The sequence below is a fragment of the Equus caballus genome, chromosome X (assembly GCF_041296265.1).
Source record: "Equus caballus isolate H_3958 breed thoroughbred chromosome X, TB-T2T, whole genome shotgun sequence".
Lineage (NCBI taxonomy): Eukaryota > Metazoa > Chordata > Mammalia > Perissodactyla > Equidae > Equus > Equus caballus.
In genome coordinates, this window is record NC_091715.1 from 99,779,581 (window position 1) to 99,793,824 (window position 14,244).

The 14,244-nt window shown below is 38.8% G+C and overlaps 1 protein-coding gene across 3 annotated transcripts in view; it reads left to right on the forward strand.

Annotated features, from left to right (window-relative positions):
• The first annotated feature begins 1,304 nt into the window (after positions 1-1,304).
• CENPI (centromere protein I) overlaps positions 1,305-14,244 on the forward strand; it is a 56,753-nt gene continuing 43,813 nt past the window's right edge. The window contains exons 1-6 of one of the 3 annotated variants that reach the window (XM_001492990.7): positions 1,305-1,411; positions 1,669-1,768; positions 3,412-3,647; positions 4,510-4,647; positions 12,203-12,321; positions 12,606-12,713. In XM_001492990.7, the coding sequence (XP_001493040.3) occupies positions 3,425-3,647; positions 4,510-4,647; positions 12,203-12,321; positions 12,606-12,713 (588 nt within the window). In that variant the 5' untranslated portion in view covers positions 1,305-1,411; positions 1,669-1,768; positions 3,412-3,424. Of the gene's footprint in view, positions 1,543-1,668; positions 1,769-3,411; positions 3,648-4,509; positions 4,648-12,202; positions 12,322-12,605; positions 12,714-14,244 lie in introns of all 3 variants that reach the window. The other 2 variants (XM_023633379.2, XM_023633381.2) reach the window with 2 other exon arrangements.

Sequence of the window (14,244 nt, forward strand, 5' to 3'; positions counted from 1 at the left end):
GACAGAAAGCCATAGAATTAGGATCTCAATAAGATTTCCAGGTTTGGGGAGTTCTGCTTCATTAGGTGATGACAAGGGGAGGTAGAAGAATGATTTCCTAGAAAATCGCAGGTATATTAAATAAAGGTGAACCAGTGCCTCTCACTATATATGTGTCCCACAAAGTGGCACAAGTTCCAATGCCACAGATTTGTCACATTAGGCAAATTTTTTCACCACTCAGGGCCTGTTTTATCATTTACGAAAAAGAAGAGGATTGAAGGCTTAAAATCCTTTCCCATTGGTATGTCTATGAAATGATTAAAAGTATGAAAAAGAACTCTAGACATTTTCAGTTTTACTAGATAAGGAAGAGCACTTATCACGGAAAATATTGAATACTCAATTCTCATGCATGATTAATTAAGAGTTCGGGAAAGTACTCAGAAAACCACATAAATACAAGATGCGGTAAATACTCACTTCTGTTGTAGTCTTTCCCAAATACATCAACTTGATCTTTGATTCTTCATCTCTCCCTAAGATTGCAAAGTTTTCTCGGACAGTTTTGCCTACAGTTTATAGGTATGTTCTGGCCTCAAAAAATCAGTGAGATCCGTTAAATTTATATCTTTCTTCTGATTCCTACTTTAGAAAGAGATTAAACTAGGGACCAAACTCCGTCTCAGATTAAGCCCTTGTTGCCATTTCAGTCAGTTTCTTTAAGGTCCATCGATTCCTCAAACTTAGGAATCTCGACATGTTGACTGGCCGGCTACGTGCAAGGTGCCACATCTGGCTCAGGACGCATGTTTCTAGCACACCCTGGAAGGTATGCGTGCCCATCCTCGGTAAAAGGAGGGCGAATCCAGGCAACCGTGCTTTCCTCCCAGCCCCTAGCTTTACTTGGGGAAAGCAACAACTTCAGAGGTCACAGACCTTTTAACCAAAGTCTCTTGCCCAGCTTGGGAGAAGCAGCCCTTACTGCGAAGTTTGCAGTTTCATATTTTCTTACAAAGTTCCGACAAGTGGGGTCAATCTGAGCAAAATGACCACTATAATCTTGTTAACTTCAAGAATGGGGACACTAATTGTCCCGGCTTATGCAAAATGACTAATGCAAATATTATTAGAACAGTAGAAACACCAGCCAATCAGCAGGCTTCAGCAGCAACGGCCCACTTGCCGCACTTACCCGGGCCCGGGCGGGTGGGGCAAGCGGCTCTCGGGCTGGGTCTGCGTCAGCGTCGGCGCGCGCGCCGCCTCGCGCCATTGAGCTGTAACCCAACCAATCAGGCTTCAGCAGAGCGCGCGGCTCCGCCCCCGCCGCCGGGCTCTCCGCGGAGGAGCATGCGCAGGGCGAGGCCCGCGCATTTGAATCCGGGAGGCGGTGTTGGGACGCTGGAGGCTTTAGGAACGAGGAGAGTATTAGGTGAGGTACCTTTAAAGACCGCGCGAAATGGGGCCCCCTCCCCGGAGGGAGAAGGGACTCTGACTTCTGAGCAAGACCTCCTGCAAAGTGTGGCTGGGATCGGGTTTTGCCCCAGCCCAGGAATCTGCTCCGTGAGTCTGTCGCCGCCGCCAAGTTCGCTTCCTGCGGGGGCAGGCGGTGAGGGGGGTGTTCTTGGGAAGCGGTGGACGGTTCAACCGGGTGAGGTCAGAAGCTGCTCTCTCGCCCTTCTTTCGTAGGACCCTAGGAAACACCTCGGAACCTGGAACCTCCCCCTGGGTTAGGCATACATATTGCTCTCCAGCTCTGGCCTCATCTGTTCTGGGGAGGTGGGATCGAGTAAGTGTCATTCCCACCATTCTCTTAGTTTTTCCCATTTTGAAGCCAAAAACTTGGAAATCATTCTGGGTTCCTCTCTTTTTCCCTACATCCAGTTCTTTGTGGCCTTTGCCCATTGTACCTCCAAAACATCACAAATACGAATACTTTCTACCTCTTCCACCACTACAACCTTAGGGCTAGCTCAGATTACAGTTGTATCTCTTCCGGACTTCTGCAAGACCCTTTTAATTGGTCTGTTTCCACTCCTTGACTCCTAACATTCTGTTCTCCGCGCTGCAGCTAAAATGGTCTTAACACATAAATCAGGTGGTATCACTCACCTCTCTGACACTCCTCCCTTCCCCCATAGTTGCCCAAGACACTTAAAATCCGAACTCCTGGGGCCAGCCTGGTGGCGCAGCGGTTAAGGTCGCACGTTCCGCTTCACGGCGACCCCGGGTTCACCGGTTCGGATCCCGGGTGCAGACATGGCACTGCTTGGCACACGCTATGCTGTGGTAGGCGTCCCACATATAAAGTAGAGGAGGATGGGCACGATGTTGGCTCAGGGCCAGGCTTCCTCAGCAAAAAGAGGAGGACTGGCAGTAGTTAGCTCAGGGCTAATCTTCCTCAAAAAAAAAAAAAAAAATCCGAACTCCTTTCTGTGACCTGCAAGTCCCAATATGGGAGTCCCTGGCTGCCTTTCTGACTTCATCTCCCCCTACGCTCTACCCCTTTTATGCAACCCCCACCCCCACTAGTGTCGCTGTTTCTCTAACACCCGAAGCTCTTGCTTTTAAGTTCTTAGCATGTCTCGCTCTTCCCTCTCCATGAAATACTCTCCCACCAGATCTTCACATGACTGATTCCTTCTTGGCGTTCAAATCTTAGCTTAAAGGTCACATCAGAGTGGCTTTCTCTGCACACTTATTCCAGAGTAGCTTCTCACCCCCAACCCCATTTCTGTCCCATCACTGTGTGATGTTCACTATTAATTATTTACTTATTTTTTGACTCTCACACTCCTCCCCACCCCACCCCCGTAAGTTTCATTAGAGCACAGACCTTGACTGTTTTGTTATTTTATCTATGGTAACTAGAACTGTGCTTGGCATATAGATGATGTTCAGTAATTATTTATTGAATAAGTGAATTAATGGGGAATGTTTCTGTTCAGAGAATCCTTAGTTTGGCCACCAGTTTGACTTTTGAACTATGCAGTTTTAACTTAGCACTGACAAAGTGGGGAGCATAAAAGATTAAAAGCAGAATCAAGGAGGGGTGGAGAAAAGTAGGAGTGGAGAAAGGAAGACTGAGTTCATGAGATGGATTAATTTTGGACTCGCTTATGTGGTATAGCCATTTAAAGAGAACTTGCTGTGTTGCCTGTACCACTGTTCTTTTCCCACAAGGAGGCCAGTTCAGCTGGTAAATGTTACCTTGGAGTGTTGTTTCTCTCTATTCCTATTTAGATCAGGGGCTATCTGAGAAAGTTGTAGATTTTGTTGTCTGGATTGTTGTCAGTTTTTTTTATTGTGTACTTGTTGTATGCTAGGTACTCTGTACTAAATGTTGGGAATATAGGCAGATATGGTCCCTGTCTTTGTGGAGTAAAAAGGGACTGGCTGATTAATGGTAACTTGAAACTTATTTCTGTATAGAACATGTGCAGTAATGTCATCCCAAAAGAGAGTTAAGAACTCTCAGTCACAAGGCAAGCCTTCACAAAGTAGTAATAGTTATCAGACTAATCTCTCGGCCTGGAAAGTAAAAGAGGACCTAAGCGACTCAAAGAGCATCTCGAAACATGGACAAAACAATCCAGTGGAAGATTATGAACATGCTGATGATAAAGCAGAAGATGCTCTGCAAATAGCAGTAAGATATTTCGAGAAAGGTAAGACAGATTGTTTTCCTTATGCAAGTCCAATTTCTGTAAAAAATATTCTAGACATTTTTCTTAAGGATTTTTAAAGAGAAGCATATATATTTGCTCATTCGTACTTTTTTTTTTAAGATTTTATTTTTCCTTTTTCTCCTCAAAGCCCCCTGGTACATAATTGTATATTTTTAGTTGTGGTCCTTCTAGTTGTGGCATGTGGGATGCTGCCTCAGCATGGCTTGATGACCGGTGCCATGTCCTCACCTAGGATCTGAACCAGTGAAACCCTGGGCCGTGGAAGCGGAGAGCACAAACTTAACCACTCGGCCACAGGGCCGGCTCCTCATTCATACTTTTGTTTATTTAATAGACATTTATTGAGCACTTACTATACATCAGTGTGCTAGGTACTAGAGATACAGCAACAAAGCATGTTCGTGGCAGAGTGGTTTCCACACTGCTGCAAGTTGGGATTACCCGAGAATCTTGAAAAAACCCTGATGCCTGGCATCCACTCTTAGACATTTGGATTTTATCAGAGTGGGATGCAGCCTGGGCATCAGGATTTTTTAAAGATTCTCTAGGTGATTCCAACATGCAGTAAAGTTTGGGGACCACTGTGCTAGTAATGAAACAGCTTATAGTCTAAGTTCAGTGCTGTTAGTTAGTTTAGAGCAGAGATGCCAGGGCACGAGTCAGTTTTCCTCACTGAAGGTGCTATTAAATTTTCTAGAATTTTAAAGGCTTTGAAGGGTTTTTAGGAAGATGTTTTTAACATAAAACTATTCCTTTAAACTATCCCAAATTGTATTTGTTGATGCTGAGGACTGAAAGAATTTTGAAGATCCTACTTATTTAATATTGTTCCTTTTTCCAGGTCCCACTAAAACTTCACGGAGTAAAGATAAAACCCTGGAAAAACACTTGAAAACTGTGGAAAATGTGGCTTGGAAGAATGGGTTAGCTCCAGAAGGAATTGACGTTCTATTAAATGTGGCACTCAGTGGCAAATTTGGTATGTCAAGGGCATATATTTGTCATCAGTTTGCTGTTAGTTTTTTTTTTTTAGGTAAAATTGGTATATAATATTATGTAAGTTTCAGGTGTACAACATTATAATTCGACATCTGTATATGCTACAAAGTGATCACCACCAAAAGTTTAGCTACCATCCATCACTATACAGTTACAAGTGACTCCCTTCACCCGTTTCACCTACCCCCAACCTCCTTCCCCTCTGATAACCACCAGTCTGTTCTCTGTATCTATCAGTTTGTTTTTGTTTTGTTTCATTGTTTTGTTTTTTTAGATTCCACATATGAGTGAAATCATAGAGTATTTGTCTTTCTCTGTCTGACCTGTTTCATTTAGTATAATGCTCTCAAGGTCTATCCATGTTGTTGCGAATGACAAGACTTCATTCTTTTTATGGCTGAGTAATAGTCCATTGTGTATATATACCACCTCTTCTTTATCCATTCATCCATCGATGGACACTTAGGTTGTTTCCATATCTTGGCTATTGTAAATAATGCTGCAGTCAACATAGGGGTGCATATATCTTTTTGAATTAATGTTTTTATATTCTTCAGATAAATATCCAGAAGTGGAACAGCTGGATCATATAGTAGTTCTGTTTTTAATTTTTGAGAAATCTCCATACTGTTTTTCATAGTGGCTGTACCAATTTACATTCCCACCAGCAGTGTACGAGGGTTCCCTTTTCACATCCTCTCCAACACTTATTTCTTGTTTTTTTTTTTAATAGCCATTCTAACAAGTGTGAGGTGATATCTTACTGTGGTTTTGATTTGCATTTCCCTAATAATTAGGGGTGTTGAACGTCTTTTCTTGTGCGTGTTGGCCATCTGTATGTTTCCTTTGGAAAAATGTCTATTCAGTTCCTCTGTCCGTTTTTTAATTGGAGTGGGTTTTTTTTCTGCTTTTTCTCCCCAAATGCCCCAAGTACATAGTTGTATATTTTAGTTGTAGGTCCTTCTAGTTGTGGTATGTGGGATGCTGCCTCAACGTGGCCTAATGAGCAGTGCCGTGTCCGTGCCCAGGATCTGAACTAGCGAAACCCTGTGCCGCCGAAGCGGAGCGTGCAAACTTAACCACTCAGACACGGGGCCGGCCCCGGAGTGTTTGTTTTTTTGTTGTTGAGTTGTATGAGTTCTTCATATATTTTGGATATTAACCCCTTTTCAGATATGATTTGCAAATATCTTCTCCTATTTAGTAGGTTGCCTTTTTGTTTTGATGATGGTTTCCTTAACTGTGCAGAAGCTTTTTAGTTTGATGTGGTCACATTTGTTTATTTTTGCTTTTGTTTTTTCGCCTTTGGAGTCATATCCAAGAAAATAATGCTGAGACCGACGTCAAGGAGCTTACCGCCTATGTTTTCTTCTAGGAATTTTATGATTTCAGATCTTACATTCAAGTCTTTAATCCATTTTGAGTTAATTTTTGTGTATGGTGTAAAATAGTGATCAAGTTTCATTCTTTTGCATGTGGCTGTCCAGTTTTCCCAACACCATTTATTGAAGAGATTGTCCTCCGTTCTCCATTGTACGTTCTTGGTTCCTTTGTCGAAAACAAATTATCCATATGTGTGGGTTTAGTTTTGCTCTCTCAGTTCTATTCCATTGATCTGTGTGTGTTTTTATGCCAATCTCGTATTGTTTTGATTACTATAGCTTTGTAGTATAGTTTGAAATCAGAGGGTGTGATACCTCCAGCTTTGTTGTTCTTTTTCAAGATTCGTTTGACTATTTGAGATCTTTTGTGATTCTATACAAATTTTAGAATTATTTGTTCTAGTTCTGTGAAAAATGCTGTTGGAATTTTGATAGGGATTGCATTGAAACTGTAGATTACTTTGGGTAGTATGGACATTTTAACTATATTAATTTGTCCAATTCATGAGCGTGGAATATCTTTCCATTTATTTGTGTGTTCTTCAATTTCTTTCATCAGTGTCCTGTAGTTTTCAGTATACAGGTCCTTCACCTCTTTGGTTAAATTTATTCCTAGGTATTTTATTCTCCTTGATGCAATTGTAAATGGGATTGGTTTCGTAATTTCTCTTTCTGGTACTTTGTTTTTAGTGTATAGAAATGCCACAGATTTCTGTAAATTTATTTTGTATCCTGCTACTTTTCTGGATTCATTTACTAGTTCTAACAGTTTTTTGGAGAAGTCTGTAGAGTTTTCTATATATAATATCATGTCATCTGCAAATAGTGACAGTTTACTTCTTCCTTTCTAATTTAGATGCCTTTTCTTTTTCTTGACTAATTGTTGTGGCTAGAACTTCTGATATTATGTTGAATAAAAGTGGCGAAAGTGGACATCCTTGTCTTGTTCCTGATCTTAGAAGAAAAGCTTTTAGCTTTTCACCATTGAGTATGATGTTAGCTGTGGATTTGTTGCATATGGTCTTTATTATGTTTAGGTATATTCCTCCTTTACCTACTTTTTGGAGAGTTTTTATCACAAATGGATGTTGAATTTTGTGAAATGCTTTTTCTGCATCTATTCAGATGATCGTATGATTTTTATCTTTTGTTTATGTGGTGTATCACATTGATTGATTTGTAGGTGTTCAACCATCCTTGCATCCCTGGATTAAATCCCACTTGATCATGATATATGATCCATTTAATGTACTGTTGAATTCGGTTTGCTAATATTTTGTTGAAGAGTTTTGCATCTATGTTCATCAATTATGTTGGCCTGTAATTTTCTTTCTTCATGGTGTCCATGTCTGGTATTGGTATCAGGGCAATGCTGCCTTTCCCTCTTCTTCAATTTTTTGGAGTAATTTGAGAAGGATAGGTATTAAATCTTATTTGCATGTTTGGTAGAATTCACCAGTGAAGCCATCTGGTCCTGGACTTCTGTTTTTTGGGAAGTTTTTGATCACTGATTCAATTTCTTTACTAGTAATTGGTCTATTCAGATTTTCTATTTCTTTACGATTCAGTCTTGAAAGATTATATGTTTCTAGGAATTTGTCTGTTTCTTCCAAATTGTCTGATTTGTTGGCATATAATTTTTTCATAGTAGTCTCTTATGATCCTTTGTATTTCTTTGATATCAGTTGTAACTTCTCCTCTTTCATTTCTGCCTTTTTTATTCGCAGCCTCTCTTTTTTTCTTGGTTGGTCTAATTAAAGGTTTGTCAATTTTGTTTATTTTTTCAAAGAACCAGGTCATTTTTTTTTTTTTTGAGGAAGATTAGCCCTGAGCTAATGTCTGCTGCCAATCCTCTTTTTGCTGAGGAAGACTGGCCCTGAACTAACATCCATGCCCATCTTCCTCTACTTTATATGTGGCACACCTGCCACAGCATGGCTTGCCAAGCGGTGCTGTGTCTGCACCGGGATCCGAACCGGCAAACTCCGGGCTGCTGAAGTGGAACGTGCACACTTAACTGCTGCACCACCGGGCCAGCCCCAAAGAACCAGGTCTTCATTGATCTTTTCTATTGTCTTTTTCTTTTGTCTCTATATTGTTTAATTCCACACTAATCTTTATTGTTTCCTTCTTTCTACTGACTTTGAGCTTCATTTATTCTTCTTCTTCTAGCTCCTTAGGTGTAAAGATAGATTGTTTATTTGAGATTTTTATTGTTTCTTGAGGAAGGCTTGTATTGCAATGCACTTGCCTCTTAGGACTGGTTTTGCTGTGTCCAAAAGATTTTGCTATGTCATATTTCTGTTTTCATTTGTCTCCAGGTGTTTTTTTTATGTCTTCTTTGCTTTCTTCAATGACTCACTGGTTGTTTAGTAGCGTGTTATTTAGTCTCCATACTTTTGTGAGTTTTCCTGTTTTCTTCTTGTTATTGATTTATGGTTTCATACCATTGTGGTTGGAGAAGATGCTTGGTATAATTTCAGTCTTCTTGAATTTATTGAGACTTGTTTGGTGGCCTAAAATGTGATCTATCCTAGAGAATGTTCCATGTGCACTTGAGAAGAATGTTTATTCTGTTGCTTTTAGATGGAATGTCCTGTATATAACTATTAAGTCCACCTGGTCTAATGTGTTATTTAAAGCTGATGTTTGCTTATTTTCTGTCTGCATGATCTATCCATTGATGTAAGTGGGGTTTTAAAGTCCCCTATTATTATTGTATTGCTATCAATTTCTCTCTTTATGCCCGTTAATATTCGCTTTATATATCTTGGTGCTTCTTATTGGGTGCACATATATTTATAAATGTTATGTCTTCTTGCTGGGTTGGCCCCTTTATCATTATGTAGTGCCCATCTTTGTCTTTTATTACAGTTTTTGTTTTAAAGTGTTTCATTTGTTATGAGTATAACTTCACAAGCTTTCTTTTCATTTCCATTTACATGGAATCTCTTTCTCCATCCCTTCATTTTCAGTGTGTGTGTCCTTTTAAAGTGAGTTTCTTGTAGGCAGCATATATATGGGTCTTGTTTTTTTTATCCATTCAGCCACTCTTTGTCTTTTGGTTGGAGAGTTTAGTTCATGTACCTTTAAAGTAATTATTGATAGGTATGTGCTTATTGCCATTTAGTTAATTGTTTTCTGGCTATTTTCATAGTTTCTTTCTGTTCCTTTCTTCTTCTCTTCCCTTGTGGTTTGATGGCGTTCTTTAGTGTTACGTTTAGATTCCTTTCTCACTTTCTTTTGTGTATTTACTATAAGTTTTTGCTTTGTGGTTACTGTGAGGTTCATATATAACTTCTTATGTTTATAACAAATTCAGACTTGGAAGGAATTTAAACCCTGAACATCCTAATTTTAAGGGTGAGGAAACTGAGGCCAGAATGGTTAAAGAGACTTGCTTAATGTCAGAACTAGAATGGGGGAACTCAGATCTCCTGACTCCCCTTCTAGTGTTTATACTACACCACGCTGCTACTGGGTTTTCTACTTTTGGTTTTATTTTTGAAAATTAAGACAGCTATCAAAACTGGATGCTTTATATACTATTTCCTTGCCCTTGCATGTTGAGCTTCTTGTGTATACCCTAGCATCATGTTTGCAGGGGTGTGTGTGTATGTTTTAAAGCAGCAACACATTACTAGCCAAATTCAGTGTATGACTCCCAGGTGTTTTAGTTCTATACTTTACCTGGTTAATTCTCTGTGTTTTCCTACAGTTAAATTTGACCTAATAAAATTTGCTTTTCTTGTAAGTGGTTTCAGATTGTTTAGTTCTAATATCTTTCCAGGAAACTGTGTTTAACCAATCACTGTCTATCAAGAACAATTCTGTTTCTCCCCTCTTCCCTTAAAACATGTATAAAATGTACAGGTGTTTTCTATTTTGGAATTTCTCTTTTCTTTTTTGGTATCTCAGAAATTAATAGTTAGAAGGTTTTCCTGATGTTTGCCAGGTCTTGTGGCAAGTGCATGCCTCTTTCAAAATGCATGCCTCAGACTCGGAAACTTGTATGTCTAATTGTTAAAGTAATCTCTGGCTTTCTAGTCTAACTTCATTTTTCTATTGAGCTGGAATTTGGTGATGTCAAATGTGGCCTCCTAAATTGCTTTTCTCCCTTTTAGTTGTTTCTATATATCCCCCATCACTACTAGATCTTTACATGTAGCTCTTTTGCTAAATTGAAATGCATATTCAGGGGCAAGTGTGCTAGAAATGTCATCATAATTAGGGATGAAGGGACTTTAGACTCTTTAGAAATTAATTAAAATTCCCTGGAAGGTAAGAATAGAGTCTGTATTGAATTCCCCCTTTGAATTTGGTACATGTGTAAATTGTTAGTGGTCAGACTGTTTTAAACTTTAGAAGGATTAGGGGATGGGAGTCAGGGAGAAAAGAGAAATACCAACAAGAAACCACAAAAGTAGGAAGCAGAGATTTTTATTCTTGTGATTTCTTGCCTGTCATCACTGCTTTCTTTCTTTTCCACAGAATGATGGGGGTAGAAATTGATGAGGTATATTGTTGTAGTTATGTAGGATGAAAAAATCTAGAGATCTAATGTACAGCATGATGACTATAGTTAATAATCCTGTAGTAAATACTACAAATTTGCTGAGAGAGTAGATTTCAGGTGTTTTGACCACACCAAAAATGGTAACCATGTGAGAAGATAATATGTTAATCAGCTTGACTGTAGTAATCAGTTCACTATGTATATGTATATCATATCATCATGTTGTACATCTTAAATATATACAATTTTTATTTTAAAAAAATAAAAGTCTTCAACTTCTTGGGAAGAAAGACAAGACATAAGTTTCTGAGAATGCCACTTGCAGGCAAAATTAAGGACATTTTTTTTTTCGGCGAAAGGATGTGATCGCTATGCTAGAGTGCATATATAAAACACTGTTTAAAGACAGGTAGAAGATGTTTCTAAGATTGATGCTTGCCAGAGAGGTTGAGAACAGTGTTATTATACTGGATGGATGTGATCACCACACTGTCACACATGTCAAACAGTGGTTAGAGGCATGTGTATCCAAGATGTTTTTGAGAATTCTACTTGCATGAGAAATTGAGAACAGTGTTTTTTCAGTGAATAGTTGTGATCACCACAATATAATGCAAGTAAAACAATGTTTAAATATAAAAAAAAATTTATGAAATATATATTTAATTCTTGATGCCTTAATCAGAAGTTGATATAAGATGTGTGCAAAACAATTTCAATATCACTTCTGTTACCAGATGGAAGAATACCATGGAAGCCGAGAGAGTATGATGGAAAGATTGGACCAGTATAGAATGATATTACTGCCAGCTAGTTCCAAGGATAACTGTTCCATTCTACTATCCTACCCCCTTTTTTGGGGGGTATGAAGAATACAAATTATTTACTTATTCTTAAATGTAGCAGCTCATGCAAGATGTCTGTCAGTAGCTTTAGATAAATCAGAATCGATCATGCCATTAAAAAATAACAACAAAAAAATATCATCCTTGAAATTTTTCTGTGAGTAAAAGACTTTTTTTTTGAGGTATAATTCACAGACCATAAAATTCACCCTTTTAAAGTGTAAATTCAGGTTTTGTGTTTCTTTTCCTCCTTTTTTCTCCCAAAGCCCCTCGGGTACATAGTTGCGTATTTTTAGTTGTAGGCCCTTCTAGTTGTGGCAGGTGGGATGCCACCTCAGCATGGCTTGATGAACGGTGCCATGTCCGCACCCAGGATTCGAACTGGCGAAACCCTGGGCTGCCGAAGCAGAACGTGCAAACTTAACCACTTGGCCACGGGGCCGGCCCCAGGTTTTGTGTTTTTTTAGCATATTCACAGCATTGTGTAACCATCACCACTCTCTTAATTCCCAAACATTTTCATCAGCTCAAAAAGAAACCCTGTATGCATCCTTCCTTTTAAATAGAAATATTAGAGCCAAAGAATTATGCTTTATAATTTATATTAGAAATTAAGGTACATTTTTGTTTTGAACTATGTTTTATAATGATGATAAGACATATCAAATATTACTCACTGTTTTTTATTGTCTTCAGTATAAAGTGAGATTTTTAGGACCAAGAGCTAAAAATAGTAAGGGAACAATTGGGATACTAAAAGGTAGTTTAATTTAGAGTTTGTCTGCTTTCCAGGGAGTGCTGTAAGCACTCAGATATTGAAGTGCATGATTCCAGCAACTCTAATATCAGAAGATTCTGTGGTTAAGGCGGTCTCCTGGCTTTGTGTTGGCAGATGTTCTGGTAACACCAAGGTAATCTTTTTAAACACTTTGATTATAAGTCCTTCAGAACCACTTAAGGGCTGGCAAGGAAGAGCCACTTATGGAGTAATGGCAGTGGCCTTTTGTGCAAAGCCTGTAGTTTTAGAGCAATATAGCTTGATGCAAGAACTCTGTTCAAACAGAAATTTTTACTGAGAAATAAAACCTATTATCCTATTTTGTGCTATAGGCTTCTAAAACAGCCCTGAGGGGGAAATTAAACTCTTCTGTGCCAGTTATATTTCTCTAAAGATAAGCGTTTTGTCTCTTGATAGGTACTTTTTTATCGTTGGCTGGTTGCAATGTTTGACTTCATCGATCACAAGGAGCAAATTAACTTGCTGTATGGCTTCTTTTTTGCTTCATTGCAGGATGATGCACTGGTAAGTAAAAATTGGACGGTATCACGCATCGATCAAATGGTACGTGCTTGTATATTGACGTAACGTATGTGCTTCAAAGTGCCACACAATGTGTTTCTCCTTTCTTATTTTAAAATATATCAAACATAGAAAAGTTTAAAGAATAACACAACAAACACCGTTGCATCTGTCTCTCAGTTTAACAAATATGAAATTTTACCATAGTTGCTTTATATCTTCTTTTAAGGAAATAAAATGTTACAGATAGAATTGATCCACGTTGGAGTCTCTACTGATCTAGAGCAGCGATTGCCATCTTTTCCCTTTTAAACCACTTCAGCAGGGTCCTTTGGGTCACTTATTCTACATTTTCTTGATTAACACTGCGAAAACCTCATCAGAATTAATGAGAGGGAGAGGATTGCTTTTTGCTTTTCTTGAGATGCCAGTGGACTGATTTTGATTAACTAGTATAATTATTCCCATTGAAAACATTAATAACTCTAAGAAATCAATCCATCCACCTGGAAGATTTTCAAGGACCATCAGTAGTTCACAGACCATGTGAACCATTCATCTAACCAAATTCCTCTTGCCTTTGGGCAGGGAATTCCTTCACTGATTTCACTTTTAAAAATTGACGTTTCTAATCTGTTTGTTGCATTGTACTAGGCACTGTAGAAGATTCAAAGCTATATGAGAGTTTCTGTATTCCAGGGACTTAGAATCCAGTTGGGCATTAAGGAAAGCACTTAAAGTTAAATAACAACTCAAGTTAAATTATCAAAGACAATATATGATAATGTGAGGATAATAATTGCTGTGATATTTCCAGGAAGGAAGAGAGCACTGTAAACCAGAGTGATTAGAAAAAGCATCATAAAGGATGTGGGCATTGACCTGGGTCTTGAGGATTGAATAGGATTTGAGGTTTGGTAAAAGGAAATGATGTTTGAAATGATAGGAATATTTCAAGCAGAGTTGCAAGGTGTGTAAATTGTGTTTCAGGAGACTTTGATCAGACTGTCTTCATTACTTGTGGTTTCAGGTGGTGGTGGGTGGTGAGGTGGAAAAAGTTGGGTGAGGAAAGATGGTGGAGTTCTTTGAATGTGATGCTAAGGAATTTGAACCTTATCTTCTATCCAGTTGGGAAATCAGTCAAAAATTTTGGGCAGAATGTGTTGAAAGCAGGATTGTAGGAAGTTGTATCTGGTAGTGCCAAACACTGAATTAGGAGAGAGGCTTGAGTCAGGATGATTAGTTAGCAGACTAACAGAATAATCCTGGTATAACATGATCAAGTCCTAGACTAGCAATTCTCAAATATGGTCTGTGGATGGACCCCTGAGGCTCCCTGAGACCTGTTCAGGAGGTCTGAGCGGTCAAGATTATTTTCATAGCAATATCAAGATGTCTGCTATTTTCACTGTGTTGGCATTTGCACTGATGATGCTGAAGCAATGGTGGATAAAACTGCTGGTGCCTTAGCATGAATCAGGGTAGTGGGGCCAAACTGTGTTATTGGTCATTGTATTCTTCACTGCAGTAAAAA